General features: G+C 53.3%; 5 protein-coding genes across 5 annotated transcripts; 3 read left to right on the top strand and 2 right to left on the bottom strand.

The window, feature by feature from the left end:
* Positions 1–380: 380 nt before the first annotated feature.
* CABS01_00068 (uncharacterized protein) lies at positions 381–1835 on the top strand (the record flags this gene model as incomplete). The annotated part of the gene is made up of 5 exons (XM_060533452.1): positions 381–632; positions 727–801; positions 947–1074; positions 1345–1381; positions 1719–1835. 5 exons carry the CDS (start codon positions 381–383, stop codon positions 1833–1835), a joined length of 609 nt encoding a protein of 202 aa, XP_060405966.1.
* An 846-nt stretch (positions 1836–2681) lies between these two features.
* CABS01_00067 (uncharacterized protein) lies at positions 2682–3107 on the top strand (the record flags this gene model as incomplete). Its single annotated transcript, XM_060533451.1, has 1 exon — positions 2682–3107. The coding sequence occupies one exon, from the start codon at positions 2682–2684 to the stop codon at positions 3105–3107; it is 426 nt and encodes a 141-aa protein (XP_060405965.1).
* A 3649-nt stretch (positions 3108–6756) lies between these two features.
* On the bottom strand, positions 6757–8361 carry CABS01_00066 (uncharacterized protein; the record flags this gene model as incomplete). Its single annotated transcript, XM_060533450.1, has 2 exons — positions 6757–7795; positions 7886–8361. The coding sequence occupies 2 exons, from the start codon at positions 8359–8361 to the stop codon at positions 6757–6759; spliced, it is 1515 nt and encodes a 504-aa protein (XP_060405964.1).
* A 4060-nt stretch (positions 8362–12421) lies between these two features.
* CABS01_00065 (uncharacterized protein) lies at positions 12422–12729 on the bottom strand (the record flags this gene model as incomplete). The annotated part of the gene is made up of 2 exons (XM_060533449.1): positions 12422–12552; positions 12606–12729. The coding sequence occupies 2 exons, from the start codon at positions 12727–12729 to the stop codon at positions 12422–12424; spliced, it is 255 nt and encodes an 84-aa protein (XP_060405963.1).
* Positions 12730–14118: 1389 nt separating this feature from the next.
* Positions 14119–16488, top strand: CABS01_00064 (uncharacterized protein; the record flags this gene model as incomplete). Its single annotated transcript, XM_060533448.1, has 3 exons — positions 14119–14878; positions 14971–16325; positions 16378–16488. 3 exons carry the CDS (start codon positions 14119–14121, stop codon positions 16486–16488), a joined length of 2226 nt encoding a protein of 741 aa, XP_060405962.1.
* Positions 16489–16784: the final 296 nt, after the last annotated feature.

Genomic DNA, 16784 nt, shown 5'->3' with positions numbered 1-16784 from the left:
GTCATGGAGTGGAGTCGAGACCTGGAGGTGATCAAACTATATAGGACAAGGAGGAGAGTGTTAATGCCGGAGTGGGAGATCCATGGGAGAGATGCGGACCCGGCTGGTGACACCGAACAGGGCATCATTGGTGCACGAGTACACGCGGATGGCTTCAGCTACGATGCACTCGTCACAGCGAAATGTGCAATCCTTCCCACATGACGAAATAAACCTCCGGGACTGAGGTAACGCATGGAACCCTTTGAGATGGCCAAAGATTATGGAGTGCTTCCTTTCTAGCCACCATGTACATGGTAAGAGTGAGATCAGACCAAGATTGGAGCTGCCTTGCATGCTCTACAACCTTCTCGCAGTGATGGGCTTCCAGCCTAACTGGGATGGCAAGAACCGTAGCGGCTCAGGATCGGAAGAGGAAGGACAAACAAGACGGCGCGCGGGTACGGGAGATGAATACCACGGACGTTCTGAGAAAAGAAACGCAGGCAGGCAAAGTGAGGGTGGCCAACCGAGAGGGCGAGGTCCTTCTTGGCGGCATCGGGTACAAGCGAGTGACCTGCGGCTCTCGGCCAGAAGACGGCCAAGAAGATCAAGTCGAGAGTCCATGGCGTCCAGGCATGACGTCCAGACGGGTCGTGGACAACTAGTCTTCTGACAAGGCCGCGGCATGGCCAGACTTTGCGGCGGCAGTCAATAGGAATGCCGGTCTGCTGGCTGAACCTATAGCTTATATCACGGGTTCCAAGGGCGAGATCTGAAGAGCACCAGAATGTAGCAAACGCAAATGTAGCCAAAGACAATGTAAGTTGAGAGAAAAAGGTGTGATGAGGAAGCTGTTGGTACTTGTGAATACTGCGTACTACGTAGGTGAGCAGTCGTCGGAAGTTGAGGCGCGTCCATCCTAAATTACAGGGACAGGGGCTAATCCCGGCATACCGCGCTTTAGCGTTTGACTCGGATGGGAATAAGACGATCAGGAACAGCAAGGAAGTGGGAACAACAGCCCGACGAGATGGAGGGTGCAGCCTCTGAGGGAGGGGTGGAGGGGTCCGTGGGGCTTGCGTTGGTTGTGAGGTGAGTGAGGAAGGTGGACGGATTGGATGGATGGATGGACGGACGGGAGGGATGAGATGGTGAATTGGATGAGATGAGAGAGAGAGAAACAGGATGAGACGGGATGACCATGGGGATGCGAGAAGCTCTAGCCTTGCTGCTCTTCGACACCTCCACGACCTCTTTGGTGCCAAAACGGACGTCCCGTCCTGTCCAGTCTGTCCTCACAGAAATGCCCGAGACGGGCGCGCGAACGATTTGCATTGGCCAAGCGCCATGTGCAGTACGCAGTCCGCAGTCCGCAGTTTACAGCACATCGCAGCGCAGAGTGAGTTGGCATGGGCAGGCAGCGCATGGCATTGCATCTTGGGTATCCGGATCCCCATTCGCAGTCAGATTCTGTCTGACCCATGACGAGTCAGCCACAGCCGTAAGGTATTCATCCATCTGTGGCAGCATCGTGGTTCGTACGCATCATGATGTGGAAATCATGTTTAACCTTTGCTGCCTTTCCACGGCCACGTCGTCTGCATTTCCAGAATGGGAAAATCGACTTGAGCTTTTTCAATAGTCTTCTGCCACCCGCATGAATTCGTGTCCAGATGCGGACGTGTAGGTCAAACGTATCGCTATAGGTAATGCGATAAATTGCTTTTTTCCGACAGCGTTGGATAGACGGTAGCGGCGGCGGTTCGGCCGACGTCGTTCATCAGCTGAGCTCCAAGCCTCCAAGAACGAATAGGGTACACCATCGAGGAAAAAAGGAGATTATTGCAAAGTGAATCAGGTCCGCCGCAAGATCGGTGGCGCACCCGAGGCAAGACAAGGCCGGTAGCCGCGGTGCCGCGCAGGACGAACATTGGCTTGTCTTCCTTGAACAGGTCAGTGGTCAATCAGGGTGGGGTGGGGTGGTGTTGCAGTCCATAGCTTCGCTGCACCTGCAAACTGCACCTGCACGTCTCCGGTCAAACGGGATGTGGAGATCTTGAACTTTGAAGACCTTGGAGGGAAAAAGTCGTGATGGATGCGAAATGAAAGAGTTGCACCGACGCAGCGGGACGAGGATGATCTCCAGGTACAAAGTAGTAAAGTAAGGTAAGGTACCACGCACCCACGGTAGCACGGTAGGTACTCAGCCGGCGCTTTTTGATGACCAGGGCCGAGAAAGCAGGTGCCACCTACGCTAAGCCTTCTCCAGATCCACTAGCCCATCCCGTCTTAGGTCGGTTCCTGCCTTAGCTTAACGGTGTATTCAAGGGAGGCAGCAACCTGGAAGACGAGCATCTAGAAAGGCAAGAGAGAAAACCGATGTGGACGAACACTTGCCTTCCATTTCAGAAATATCGTACGTTGGAGACGTCACTACGTACTATGATTTTGAACGTGGAATTGACTCTGAATCTTGCAAGTTCCCTAACTCTCCAAGCAATGAAAGGGAGCCTTCATCTTACTTCACCAGCAAACACAACGTCGCTCATCCTTGATATCATCGAACCACAATCCCCCACCTCGACTCCTCCTAGCATCTTGCTAGACTGGCACGAACGACTAGGCCACGGAAGACCCATGCTTGCGATACCAGGCTATGCGTCAATAACTTCCAAAGACGCGCTTTTCCGGCAATAGACATGACATTTGGCCCCGGTATTCTGTCTCCATTGATCGTCCTCCAGCTGATTTTCCTGTCAGATCTTTTCTGCCTTTCTCCAGCTGATCGAGATTACGAGAGGCGTGCTCATCGACTTCCAACGCGAACCATGACAACCCGGCGCGATCGGATCGCGAGCATGTCGTCTAGGCCTGCATACAATAGTTCTGTGTTTGCGTGCCCATCCTCGACGAGTCCTAGTGTATCCTCCCAATACAGTACGCGGCCAACACAACGCACAAGCGCGGGGACCACCAATGATGCCGGAACACTTGCTCAGCTCTCCCTTCAACCACACCGGACGCCGCACATACATATTGAACTCTTTTGCCGACCAACGAGTCCACCCAGAATCCACTTAAGCTTTGGACGAAACTTTCGACCCCTCACATGGACAGCCCAGTGATACTCTCCACGGCATTGGGTCTCGATTTGGGGTATGTACATAGATCCATCGTTACGAGACGGCCTGATGGACAATGACGGCTTGACAGATGGCCCCTGAGTCTGGTTGAGCCTTGGGGTAAAAAAGACAATTTGACTCAGGTGTCTGATTCTGACTCTGGTAAACAAGGAACAGGTGGCAAGCGCATCGAAATGGCCATGGTCATGCCCACGGTCACAAACTTTCTGACGTAGGCCGTTCTGTTTTCATCTCATCGGCTGACGCCTGCTACTGACTTCACGGATTCGGCATTGTTTCGAGGCTTGCGTCTGGAAACAATGGCTTTGCAACTATTTTGAAAGGCAACAAACCAGGTTTCTATTTTCCTTCTCATCACGGTCTGGATGTCTCGATGGAAGCAAAGCACGTCCATCCACGACACTATCCAATGGCTGATCTGGGTCGAAACCGCGCTGCCGGCGCCGCTATTCATTTAGTCGCGCTCTCGGCCAGGCACCTGTGAAATTGAAGGGTCCACACATTCCTTTGCCCGATCGAGCAAGCCAAGGGAGAAGAAATTTCTTTTAGCGTCGACTCTTGCCGTGTGCTTAATGACAGCACAGGTCACGCAACAGCGGAAGCTTACGAAGCGTTGTTCTCCTCAATTTTTTTTGGGTAGTCGTTGTCGAATGCCCTTGTTTGACTGCCTGACTGCCGATGGTATACCACAGCACTTACAAGTTGCCCCACGTTCTGCGCCTCATCGCATAAAGGGGTCCTCGCATCCCTGCTCGCTTTGATACGAGCAAAGCCTCACTGCATGAGCCTCCCCCATACTGGCGATCCTAAGTTTGCTTTCTTAATTATGTTGTTTTTCATCTTGGTACTTCGCGTACCTTTCCGGATATTGAGCTGAACACCCAAGTCGGTAGCTTCTATTGTAACTCTAGAAAAGCAACACCTCAATCTCGACGCCACAATGGCATGCTGCCAACTCCAGACCCTTACGCCTTCCCGCTGCTGTTCGACACCAATCATTGACATATTCGTCCCATATTCGGACGCCGTGTCTGCGGACTCCCGCGAACCACTGACCACCCAGCTCTTCTTCGTCCCTTGGCATGGCAAATTATCGGCCATCGTGGGACAGTTTCGTCGAATAACGATTTCGTACCCGTGGCGGCATGAGGAATGGCCCGGCCGGTTGAACTGGTTCCCCTGAGCGGTTCGTCCGACGTTGTCTGGAGGGGCAAAATCATGCCGTGACCCGGGAACAGGGCTCCCCTGCTTCAAGACTCTATCCCTTTCCAAAGCTGGGCACTGGCAAGGACTCAACCAACAGTATCCATGTTCTACCAACAAAAGCCGATTGGCGTGCTGTGTCGAGTCTTAGCCTGGGCAACGGCTTCAACTTACTGAGGAGGAGCATCGTGTAAGCGATCCTCCTCGTTTCGCCCATACGGTCACTCCGTTTCGCGCCGTCCATAAGGCTCCATGAGGATGTGTATCCTTCTGGAGCCGCTCGGTAAAGATGACGGACTGTTTTAGTCCCTTGAATGGGCCTTTGGCCACGAAGTGCTTTGGACGGACCTCGACTGCCTATGAAGTAATCCTCACGCATGTCCTGGCGCTAAATGCTTCAGTTCGTCGTCTGCGGCATCCGTTTCCTGCAGCATCGTCGGTTCAACCTCATCCCACCGAACAAGTGACATTGCCGCGAGAGCCTCCGCGTGGCCACAACCACAATGACATTGTCAACACTCCCCCGCGCTCAAGCGCCTGCAGCCGAATCGGGGCTCTGGACTTCCCCAGCTTTTTCTCCCAGGGCAAATAACCCCAACAGGACTCTTTGACCGCCGCCGGGCCAGGCAGAGAACTTCCATGAAACCTTCTAGGACGTGCTGACATGACCGCACGTGGATGGGCACGGATGTGTTTGTATACATGACCGGATTTCTCCCAACCTCCTCCTGTTCCTGTATTTGAGAAAGTTCAACGAGTGTTGTGATCAAGGCACTACGCGGCGCCGGAGCCTCGGAGAGGGTTGGTGGCGAGACCATGCTGTCGCCGCTCAGCTCCAGCCAACAACATTGACTGGTCATTATATCTGCGACGAAGTTATCTAGCCCGTCCACGGTGATATGATCCTCCGGCTCTTCTTCAGTTGCCAACGTCGCAACGCAACAACGATCTGTAAGAAGACAATCGGTTGAACATGGGAACGGAATGTGCTCTCCTAGCGGAAGGGATGCTATTCTTCTCCCTCGACAGAAGTAGCTGATGGAGGATATTTCAAGGACCAATACGTCTGCCGTTCCTTTCTCTCCCGTTCATTGGGAATCGTCACTTGTGCCGGTGCTTGACTAGGTACAATCTATCCCTTGTGATATCAATCACGTAATCTTTGATGTGAGTTCAAAGGTGAGTATTACTCTCTGGTTTGGGATAGAGCCTCAAGCTCGAGCATAGAACGCCCTTGACATCAAACAAACTTTGCGAGTTCGAGTAGCCAATCCATTCTTGGATACGGGATACTACCATCTCATAAGCCATATCTTTTGCGACAATTTGGCACGCACTCGATCGCCTTGCAATGGATCTGCCCCCACCCCCAAGAACCTCGCAATGAAATGCTCACACAAAAAGTCGAGTTCAAACGTGTAGTAAGGACTGTGCTCTTACATCCTGACGCTGCCTATCCCACCCTCTACCGCGCAATACAGCATCACGTCGTGGAGACATCCTAGCATTAAACACATTAGCTCGATGTGCAATGTAGAATCTTCCACGTCATGAATGGCGGTCAATATCGCGGTTCTAGGTGATTTTACCTCTGAACCGCAATCAGGCATTTAACCCCAAAGTCGATACCATGACCAAAAGACCGCTTTGCAAATGATATCCATAAGGGAGGGAATGTGTTGATCTCGAATCTAGACCACCTACGAAACATGGCTACAATCGTCCAAGCTCATCTTTACCCCCTTGTCTCCGATATGTGATACCGTCAAAAGAAGAATCCATTTGGAAACCATGGCAAAGGGACGGGGGCGTGCAAGCTACCTCAGGGAGACCCATGAGCTCATGCCTTCTTTCCCAGTCCATCAGTCTGCGTTCCTTCTCTTCCTCATCCCTTACCTAGGTAGAGGCTAGTAAACATTCAAACTTGATCCTCGTCACTACCGGACTTCGAACAAACAAAGAAATATATCTTCGTGGTATGGATACCAAATTGATGCTTTTCGGCGGCGAACGCAGGGCAAAGTGACTAGATGCAGAGCAATACTGATGCCGTCCAAAGCGAAACGTTGTTTAGTCCTTCGATATATTCAATGACCACCGAGGAATCCCCCATCACGTCGTACTTTATCATGAAATCATGGTAGACGATGATGAGAATATAATTCGACACGTAACAGTACAGTGTAGGTATTGTTTCCCCAAACACATTGAGACCAGTGTCCTCTGAATTGGTTTCGCAGAGGACGTGGCTTCGGAAACCGCATTACAACGCCGGCTTGTTCGAAAGCCCCATCCCTCTTGTCCCATGGATGGTTACCATGCCCAAAACCTGATCCTTTTTTCTGATTACCAGGAGAATGAGTATCTGGGAAACCTTCAAGCCCCTCCGCCTTGCCTTCACCTTACGCCTCAATATCTTATACCATTTTCACCTCTTTGAGACGCGGCTTGGTTGTCTGTCGGCCGCCATCCTCCCGTGTCCCACGGCCTTCCCATTTCGACTGGACTTTGATGTCCTTTCAGGGAGGGACTTCTTCTTACGCTTGAGCAAGCCTCTAACTGTCTTGAAAGGCAGCACCAGCAGAGCGACCACCGCGAAGAAGGGCATCGTGATGATGGCCCAAACGGATTCTATGAGCCACTGCATAAAACCCGGCCGAGCGACGCTGTTTTTGGCCGCTGCTGCCGCCAGCGCAATGGCATCGTTCAGGCGGGTATCGACTGCCGCGAAACGCGATTCGGTCTGGAAGGCAAGTACAGTCGCCTTCTTCTCGTATCGTCGCACAGCCCGATTCAGCGCATCCAGATCGGGCTGGATGGCGTTGCGAACATCGCGAGCAATGGAAGCCTCTTGCTTGATTTTAGAATTGTCCGAGGTCCCATTGTGTTTCATCGGCGTCGGCTCAGGCCGTGACTCCAGCATTTCCAACCGGGCCATGAGAACCCTCATCTGATCTGAAGTGGCACCGTCGTCCTTGTACGGGTTTACGTGGACATCCCGTTGCAGCTGAATGGTCCTGCACTGCACGAGCTTCATGAGATGCGAAATCGGTCGTACCTCTGCAGCCAAGAGGAAAATCGTCAAGTTGTAGTTGGAAACCAGGCCCTCCGAGGGCCGACTAAGTTGCGCGCGAATGGCATGCAGCAAGTATGCGCCCAGTATGGGAAACATGAAGCATGATACCAGGGCCAGGATTTCATGTACCCATAGCTCAGCCAATGCATCCTCCTTCTTGTTTCTTGGCGGCGTCGTCGTCTTACGTACTTGTTCCTGAATAAAGGACGTGGGCGTCGTGGGTACTTCGGACGCTTCGTCAACGCTTCCGTTGGTCGTGTGGCCGTTAGCCGTCGATGCTGCCGGTGAGGGGCTTCCAGCCGCCTGCTCTGCCTCGCTCTCATCGTCAACAACAGCGCTCGTACTGATCTCTGCCCGCTCTCGTACTGCTTGCGCCGAATGGTACCAATTCCTGGTGGATGGTGTCAGCGCTCGGATAATACCGTTCTCTGACGAGATCGTGCTGGTCACGATATATCGGAGAACAGAGCGCCAGACTTACCATGGATGTGTGACGGACCAGTGCAGGAACACGGCCGACAAGCCCAGCAACATGATGTCCGTCACAACGGCGCTACCATTCTTGAAAAGCAAACCACCGACCGCGGGTAAAAGTGCAAATGCCAGAGGAACCGAGGCCCAGTTAGATAGTTCGTCCGTCGATGTTGACGGTATACCGTCTCCAGGTCGAGGGTTGAGAAAATCTCTTGCATCGCCAAAGCTGTAATCCGACAACGTCGAACTCCTTCTCCTCCCAAGGCCTCTCTCGCCGAATGAGTTCTCTGTTGGGATATGGCTGAAAGGCGGCCGCCGGCGCACCTGAGATGTCTCGTCTACGGTCACGGCGCGTTTGAACGAGTGCCCCGAGGGCGCCGGTGAAGCTGTCGTTCCCGGTGATGATATGGTCTGCTTCCTACTGGTGTTGCTCGTCGTTGTGGGGGGCGAAGTCGGACTTCGAGAACCGTTCTCGTCCGACATGACGGGCGGCGCAAGTGATACCAGCTCGAATAGTTCAAATGTATTACTGGGGAATTCGGTTCCTATCGTTTCTTCTTTGCGTCCTTTACTATTATTCCATAAGGTGTCGATTGCTGGAAGCTCGATGCGGGATGTGAGAGTCCGAGTTTGGGCAGGCAATCAAGGGGTTTTGAAGGCTCCTCATCCGACACACGCCACAACCTTGAGAAAAAGTCTAGGAGAAATGCTCTTCCAAGACGCGCTTTTGAGCCCGAGGAGAGGAGAGAGAATGGGGAAAAAGGAGGAAAGGAGGAAGAGGGGCGGAGAGAGAGAGAGAGAAGAATGGGCGCTAGGAACAAATGAGGCGCTGCGTGTCTCGCAGCACGCGGTAGGCGTGTAGACACTGCAGCATGTGCGAGTGAGCGAATGTGTGTGGTGTGTATGTGCGACAGAGACAGTTGGGTCAGTAAGTGGTGTGTAACAAGACACCAAGGGCGAAAGTGGGCGAGAAGTGAAGCGCCACGAGCTGAGGATTGGGCTGGCGTTCGTTGGTATGTCGCTGGCGAGAATGGGAATGGGACGTGGTTTTAGTCTCTGCTCTGTCTCTACCTACTCTCTACGTAGTAGGCTTGAGGTGGTGGCGATTTGACTTGGATCGTCCCTGCCTGCCTTAGCTAGGTAAGGTACCGCGAGGTGATTGGGCGGGGAGGAAACGTCCGGCGACTTTTCTGAGTCGGAACGAGTACCGTTTCCCTGCTCGGCGTCGCGGGTGTCGTAAGGTGGAATGGAGGGACGGGAATCGGGGACGATGAGCATAAAGGTGGAAGAGGATGAGGAGGTTTGAGAAGCCAGGAAGGAAGAGGAAATATCAAGGAGATGGATGAATGGAAAATGGAGGTGTTGCGAAATGGATTGGGCTTGATTAAGGTACCTAGACTGACAACTTGTCTCTTTGGGAAGGGAAGATGAGGTAATGTAAGCTAAGGTACTTACTTACTTTCAAAGATCCAGACAGATGCATGGCAGGCTACCTACCTACCTTACCTTACAGCTAGACTACCTCCAGATAGCTTAGGCGGGGAAGTACATTAGCAGATGGATGTAACTCCACGCCTGCCAGAGGGATGGCAGGTACCTAAGATACTTGGTCTTGCAGCTGGCCAGCTCGTTGCCCGATGACACCAGTCCACGGCAAGGTACCAGGGCATTGCTAAGTCGAAATTGGTGTCTTTTGTACGGGTACCTTCACAACGAACCTGGAAACAACAAGAAAGTAGCCGAGTTGTCTGAGATATTACCCGTGACAGAGCTACGGTACCTATTTCCAGCCAGCTAGGTAGAGTACATCTCCCGCTTCTGGCTTGAAAAGAGGTCGCGCTCATGCTGATGTATGCTGACGACAGGGATGATGATGCAGTGATGCAACCTATCCGTGTGTCCCCATTCCCCCGCTCCCGCTCTGCCCGCATCACATCCCTATCCGCATCCAGCCCTGGGGACCCTGTTTAGATCCACAGTGGACGCCGGAACTGGGCCGGGAGAGGAGGGGAGAGCGGAGGGCAATGGACCTCAGCTTGAGGTCTTGCGTTTTCAACTTCAACCTCGTCCACTCAAAAGGTATACATCTTGCGCTCGTGCAACGCAACATTGTATTTCCCTGATGGTTCCGTTGCACATGTCTGTTGAGATGTACTGCAAATGTCAGCAATGCGATAAGTAGAACCGAAAGGCTACTGCCCTCGTCCTGCATCGCCTCGGCCTATCGCCGTAGGCTAGCGGTATGTGAAACGGCCATCCCATCCCACCACTTCACCTCCTCGGCGTGCTCATCTACGGATACATACCGAGAAGTACTGTAGGGCATCGACATCGATAGCCCCGTCACCTTCATTGGTAAGAGGTCAAAGACTAGACTGCCCGTCATCTGCCGATGCCAATTTCACTTTATAACCTTATCTGGTCTTCGACCATGATCTCTTGATCCGACTCGTCACTTCGCCATACCAATCTGGACCACGTTCGCATACCAGGAGCAGGGCAGGCATCAACAGATGAACGTCTTCTCAAACTCACCAAATATGCCTCGGCCACACCCAATATTCCGCCTTCCCATCGCATAGCATTCCGGGTTGCGTCGACAACCAGTGGACCATAGATCGGCAGAAGCAGCAGACTTTCGTGGGCCTCTGTTTGTCTTCCATCCTGCTGCCCCAACAAACTGAAAGTGCGGGTTATCCTAGTAGCACCTGTGGTACACCTGCAACCACTTGATTCTTACCTCTGCTCCGATAGGTATGCATGTTGCTTGTAGTTGATAGTCGCCGGATGGGAGGGAACCACACTCTCTTCTTACTTGACCACCCGTAACTGGTGCTGGCACTCTGTCTGCTATGACCATGCCCCCGGAGAAACGGCGAGCGAACAGACATTGCGACAACTTCGTCATGGATCGATGTCGGAAGCCGCGCGTGCCACGGTACCTCCGCTGTTGTCTGTGCCATCGTCTAATTTTTGCCGCATCAAGTAACCCCCAAGAACAAGGAGCAAAGCCTTCCCGTTTGTGTTGATGTATAGAGATGAATGCCGCACCGCTCATCTCGGCTGAGCATGCGAGCATATGGTTCGACCACTTTCGCCGAGGTTTGCTATTGCCATGGGTCATTCATGATTTAGCTCTGCCCGTTTTTTGTGACGGGCCATCGCGTTCTAGTCCAAGATATGCTGAATCTCGGCTCCGCAAATTTAAAAGTCGACAGAAATGTAGCCGCCGGTTGATTGTTTCGAGCGAGTCGGGGCCACTGCCTGTCGCATGCATCTCTATCCCTCGAATGCGTCACGCGTGGTACTGCCAAATCAAGATGTATGTTTCGACGTCGTCAGAACCAATCCAACTGAACCACACGAGGCATGTCGGTCCCACACAGGCATGAGCAGTTCCTCCGTATGAGAAACAAAAAGACAGACCGATTTCGTAACAGATTGGGATCCCGTAGTGCACCTCCACAGGCGCGGTTGCACAAAAAGAGACGGGGGCTGGCTGAAATATGTCTAAGAGACGGGTGTCAGACGGAACCCCGCAATTCTCCATATTGGTCTTTGCGTACTTGTCTCGTCGATACTTGTTGCCAGCCACCGATACGACATCTTGAGTAAGACAAGTCATCCCCAGGTTCGTGAAATCCCCCTTACTGGAAGGAAAATGCCAGATGAATCATTTTCCATGGACCTGCGTGGCCGGATACTTTCCCCCGGTTGAGCTCTTCCATGTCATCATGTTCTGTGATGAACCTCAAGACTGTTAGACAATTAGAGAGCTGAGGTCGATTGAATCTCTTGGCTGGGGGCCAATGGCACAACACGCTCGTCTCATTTCAGCTCAATGGTAAGCCGAGACAATTGAGAAGCCTGTCTCTCCCGCCTATGAGTTCGATGGTTACTCCAACAGTCTGATTTGTGCAGGGTACAACAGGTCTGTGTGAGTGCCAGGCAAAGGAACGTCAAAAGTCTGAACGATGGATGTCCCAATACCCGCAAGCATCGCTGAGGCTATCTTTGTGGAATTGGCCCTGGATTATGTGATCGTCTTCAACATGTGCTTACCATGTTCCGCAAAAGCAAAAGGCAATGCATTCAAGGAGGACATTGCGAAAGGCGGCTCTGTCGGGAACTGCAAGATCACCGTTAGCACCTCAAATTGCCCACTAAACCAGGATCAGCAATGCATCGCTAGCCCTTCAGGCGTACCGCAACCGTGGTTGTTTGTTTGTAAGCTGCCGTGGTAAAGAGATTGGTGGTATTGGCGCCCCGCTTTCCAAACCTGAACTCTTCAACAGTAGTCCAATCTGCCGTTCCAAAGATGGATCGATTGAACCTATGAGCATCCGAATTTGGCTGCCTCGTAGATCGGCATTCCCTATTGATGCTTATTTGCCTGGTGATATTGGCATGTCTTGGGTCGGTTGGATAGGCGGATGCAACACGAAGGGAAAGTACTGTGACGCTGGAGTGCAGCAATTTCTAACTGAAGTTTCTGGCCGTCCACTTTCACTTTCAGGAATCATATGCTTGGGTTTGTTTGTCATCAGTCAAGTCGGAGAGTCGTCACGCACAGACAGAAGAGGTGCGACGGTAGCCGCTTGATCATCGCGAAGACACAAGACAACGGCCTCGCGATTAGGTGGCTCGAGACCAATTGACAATCCGGGGGCACCGCTCGCCCGTTGGAAGTTTGCTGGGGACAGTCGGCGCAACACACTGCTGCTTACGAAGCAATAGTCGAGCAGCTGCTCCAGAGTCCAGGCTTTTTGTTGAATGGGAATGCCCACATCGTAGGGAGGGCATGAGAAGGATTGCTCGGAGCCTCGGACGGCAGATTGTTGTCTCCCTCATTCCGATGTCGCGTTGATTCGACGCGCCAGGACTGGAGGGCCACAAAATCCTTTTTTCGCAGTTGCGCCGCAATGTGCCATTGGGCAAGACGGGCTTGACAACTTGACAACAAGGCGTAAATTGGTGTCTGCCGACGCGGACAACCCGGTCTGAACCCTGGTTTTTGGTGGCCTCGGCGAGCAAGGACAACCAGGATGGCTTGATGGGTCCTGGAGGTTTAGAGTGCGTCACCCGGATCCAAGATTGATGGAGTCCAGTGTCGCCGTCAGGACAAAGGCGAGCCCGGCTAGAAATCTCTGCAGGATCGAAAATAGACAATTTAAAGCACCTTGGACGTTGGCTGGGAAGACAGGGAGGTACCTGCCAGGCTGAACGCCATCGAAGTCAGGTGGTAGCTGTGTGCGAGGCAGGCCGTCGTCATATATTGACGGGCTGGGGACGGATTGTTGGAGAGGGATCTCGTGTCGTGTCGTGCCGTGTCTAGATTTTCTTTTTTTCCGCCTTTTTCGTCGTTGGTGCGAGACTCAAGACCCAAGACCCTCCACAAAACGACGGATGAAGCACCGGCGGAATCCTCAAATCCTGTATCTGTAACAGGAACCGCTTCGCAAGGTCACTGTTTATCGATATATCCTGCGCCACTCCGCTTGTGAAGCCTGACGGGAAACTTTGGTTTTAACATTCATCGATTGTCTTTCTCCAACCCACGATCCCTCCTGCGACAGTTTCCACGGCCGACATCAAACAGCCCTACTGTTCGTTCCACAGCGGGAGAGCGTTTGAGCAACGACGACGACATTAGTACAGTTGGCTGTTCTTTCTGTTTCTTGTGGAGAAGGACACGAAAGACCGGCGGATGAGTGAACAGACGTTGGAATAGCTTGGACGACGAAGCAGCATCAAGAAGAGACGACGACTGGAAGAGATATCGACGATATCGAATATACGACGGTTCGACGGTCCAAACGACGGCGACGAATTTTGAAAAGTGCAGCTGGAGTGAAGTGGGCACCGAGCTGCAGGAACGTTGATCCCGGCCCAACAGGATCCGAACCAAACAATTCGAGCAGCAGGAAGGAGCCAGGAACCACAACGCAGAGTCACAGAGAAAGGACGATCCTGCCGTCCGTTCCTGCGCATTGCGGCATTCAACGAGCAGGAACTTGGGAAGAAGCTAAGGTAGAGCCTAGCCCGACGTTCCTATCCGTACTCCGTACCTTCCCACGCTTCCTTCTTCCGGGCAGAGAAAGCGCAGCTCCTGCCTGCTCACTGGCAACTGCCCGGTAAGAGTGGGCGGGTTTCGCGGGTTCAGGGCAGTGGAGGGAACTTCAAGGAAGGTCCCCCCCTCCCCCCTCCCCCCTGCTTCCCTCCAGCGAGCGGCTTCCCAAAATGCTGGGACTGAGAGCCAGAGCCTCCAGGAACCCAATCTCGGCCATCTCCTCCCCCCTGAACGCGCGCTCCACTTTGGACAACTCCACGGCCGCCTCACAGTCGCCGCTCAGCTGCAACCTCTGGACGACCTGCGCTCTTATTCGGGCGCAATTATTCACATTATTCACAACTTTTACTTGCAGCAATTATCCATTGCTTCCTCGGTTCAAATCCAACACCACCACCCTCGCCCTCACCACCACCGTTGCATCCACACGGGCATCCACATCCACAACCACCACAGCCTTGACCTTTGAGCCTGCTGCTACCAATCACGCTCTTCGTCCGCTTCTCCCTCTGCCATTCACCATTGGACGCTTTGCCCACGCTTGCATTAAAACAACCACCACCACCGTTCAAGCGAAAGCCAAAGCTGCAGTCCGAGCCACCGTCCGCACGTCGTCGCCTACGCATTTCTTTGTCCGGGTCTCCACATATCTAACTGCAAACCTAATCGTTTTGCACCTACGACTATTGCGGCTGTTGCTGCACCCATTGTTCCTGCGCGACGCTTTCCTTGGTCGACTTTTCCCCAATACCATCCCCTCAACCTCCCCTCCAACCCGGCGACCAATTCAATCGCTCCGTTCGCTGTCGACATCGCCGCTGTCGTTTCTGCCGCTGCCGCTTAAAGAGGCCCTGGCGACCTCGACGAGCCTGGCCCAGGCGCTGCTGCAAACTCCTCGACAACCAAAAGACCCGTTCTCCACCGTGCCCCGTAAGGCCGTCGTCCTCACGGCGGCCTTCGTCGAACCATTCTCCCCACGGCTTCACACGCGAGAAACAATTCTTCGTCACCGGCCACCGTAGATGCATTCGCAAATCCTCGCATCACAACGCTTTCGCAGCAGCCCACATATCCCGGCGCTTCGCCTGTCCTCCAGACTCCAGTAGCCGCCCACGCCGCCGCCCTGCCCCAAGCTCACACTCCATCCCTGCTACGCCAATACGACCCCAAAGAGTACTTCCTGCAGTCTCCCTTTCGCAATCGCGCCGCCTCTTCTGCGGCCCGGCGACTTCCTCACCTTTCCGCTGCTCGTCTCTGGAACCCAACCAACTCTACACCACGCCTTCCCGATAAGCCAGCTCTTCGCAAACGACGACCCTCGACACCGCCTCCCCCCGCCGTTCCTCTCTCGCATCCGACTCTCGATCCATTGTCCGTCGACCCTGCTGACCCTCTCGGCATCGGCGCAAGCGACTATCCGCTGCTGACTCTCCCGGAGCAGCGCCAAACGCGACATTCGACATCGAATCGAAATAGCCTCCAAATCGACCGCAGTGGGAGTGGTGCAGAGCATCGCATCAGCCTACCACCATCAGTGCGCCATTCATACGACGGACGAAGGTCCGCTGATCCTTCGCCAACATTCTTGGATCCCGACGCTCACCCCGCCGACGAGGAAGAAGAAGCACCTGCGGAACCTTCTGCCGAGACCCGAGTGACTGGTTTGAGGAAACGTGGGCAGAGTATTTCTGACCCAGTCATACGAGATTTTGCCATAACACTCAACGACAAAGGGAAAGGAAAGGCATCCATGGAGCCAGGCGCAGAGAATCAGGGACGAGGGGTCTCCAAGGACTTGGAGCGCGGGCCAGATGTGCTTCCACGTCATTCAAATGTGTCGGCTGGCGATGGCATGGGTATTGGGTCGGCCATTTCATCTTCAAACTCGTCGATTATGGGAGAGGAACTGCCGCCGGATCTGGGCGAAGAATGGGGTCCACAACACCCCTGCTTCCCCCATATGAATCCTCACGTTCCTCTCGACTCGCCAGAGTACCACAACACTCGAATCATCCGCATACGCCGAGACTGGTTGATCGAGGGAGACTTGGCTCCGACGTTTTCCAACTTGTATCCTGAAATCTTGGATCCGGCCGGCTTGTCAGAACAAGAGTTCCGGAGGATTGTCGACAAGCTCAACGGCGAGCTCATTCCTATATTCAGCCCATACAACTGGAGAAACGTGGTCGATAGCATGCTCGGACTCGTTACGGGTTGGTTGTGGGATGATTTGGGGTTTACAGGTGTCAAAGCTCGGCTGAAGCGCCTGGAACGCTGGATTGACCAGTGGAACAACGAGATGGAAAAGACAATCGGCAATGAAGACAGTTCAATGGCCCCACGAATTATTTCACTGAGGAAGACGGGGTACATGACAGTAAGTTCAAGTTGCCGAACCCACGTGCAATACTGTACTAACTCAGGAAAAGCTCGACATACAAATCCCAGATCCGGAAATTGCGCCTGCTCCTAGCACACCTGGCGGCTCAAGGTCTGGAAGCCTGCCAATGGAGCCGGCAACCGCCGTGATGGCATCATAATATGGCAAGGCGACTTTAATGTCGGTCCCCTGCCTAACAACCTTCTTCCCTTCGACTTCGTATTTCATCGTACACTCTTTCTAATCACGGATCGGCCGCGGCCTGTGGGATGAACCGACATGAGCTTATACGACCGTAGCCTCACTTCTTCATCAGGCACTCGATATCCATTTACTACTACCCGGGGTTATTTTACTCTTTTTTCCAACCCCCACCCCCTACTACTACTATTACCTTATACCAAGGCATGGCGCGGAGTTCAAGGATCCCTTGGCTGGGACAGTCACGAAATGTGA

Source organism: Colletotrichum abscissum, assembly GCF_030869225.1.
Source record: "Colletotrichum abscissum strain IMI 504890 chromosome Unknown Scaffold_1.1, whole genome shotgun sequence".
Lineage (NCBI taxonomy): Eukaryota > Fungi > Ascomycota > Sordariomycetes > Glomerellales > Glomerellaceae > Colletotrichum > Colletotrichum abscissum.
This window is presented reverse-complemented; position numbering and strand designations above follow the sequence as displayed.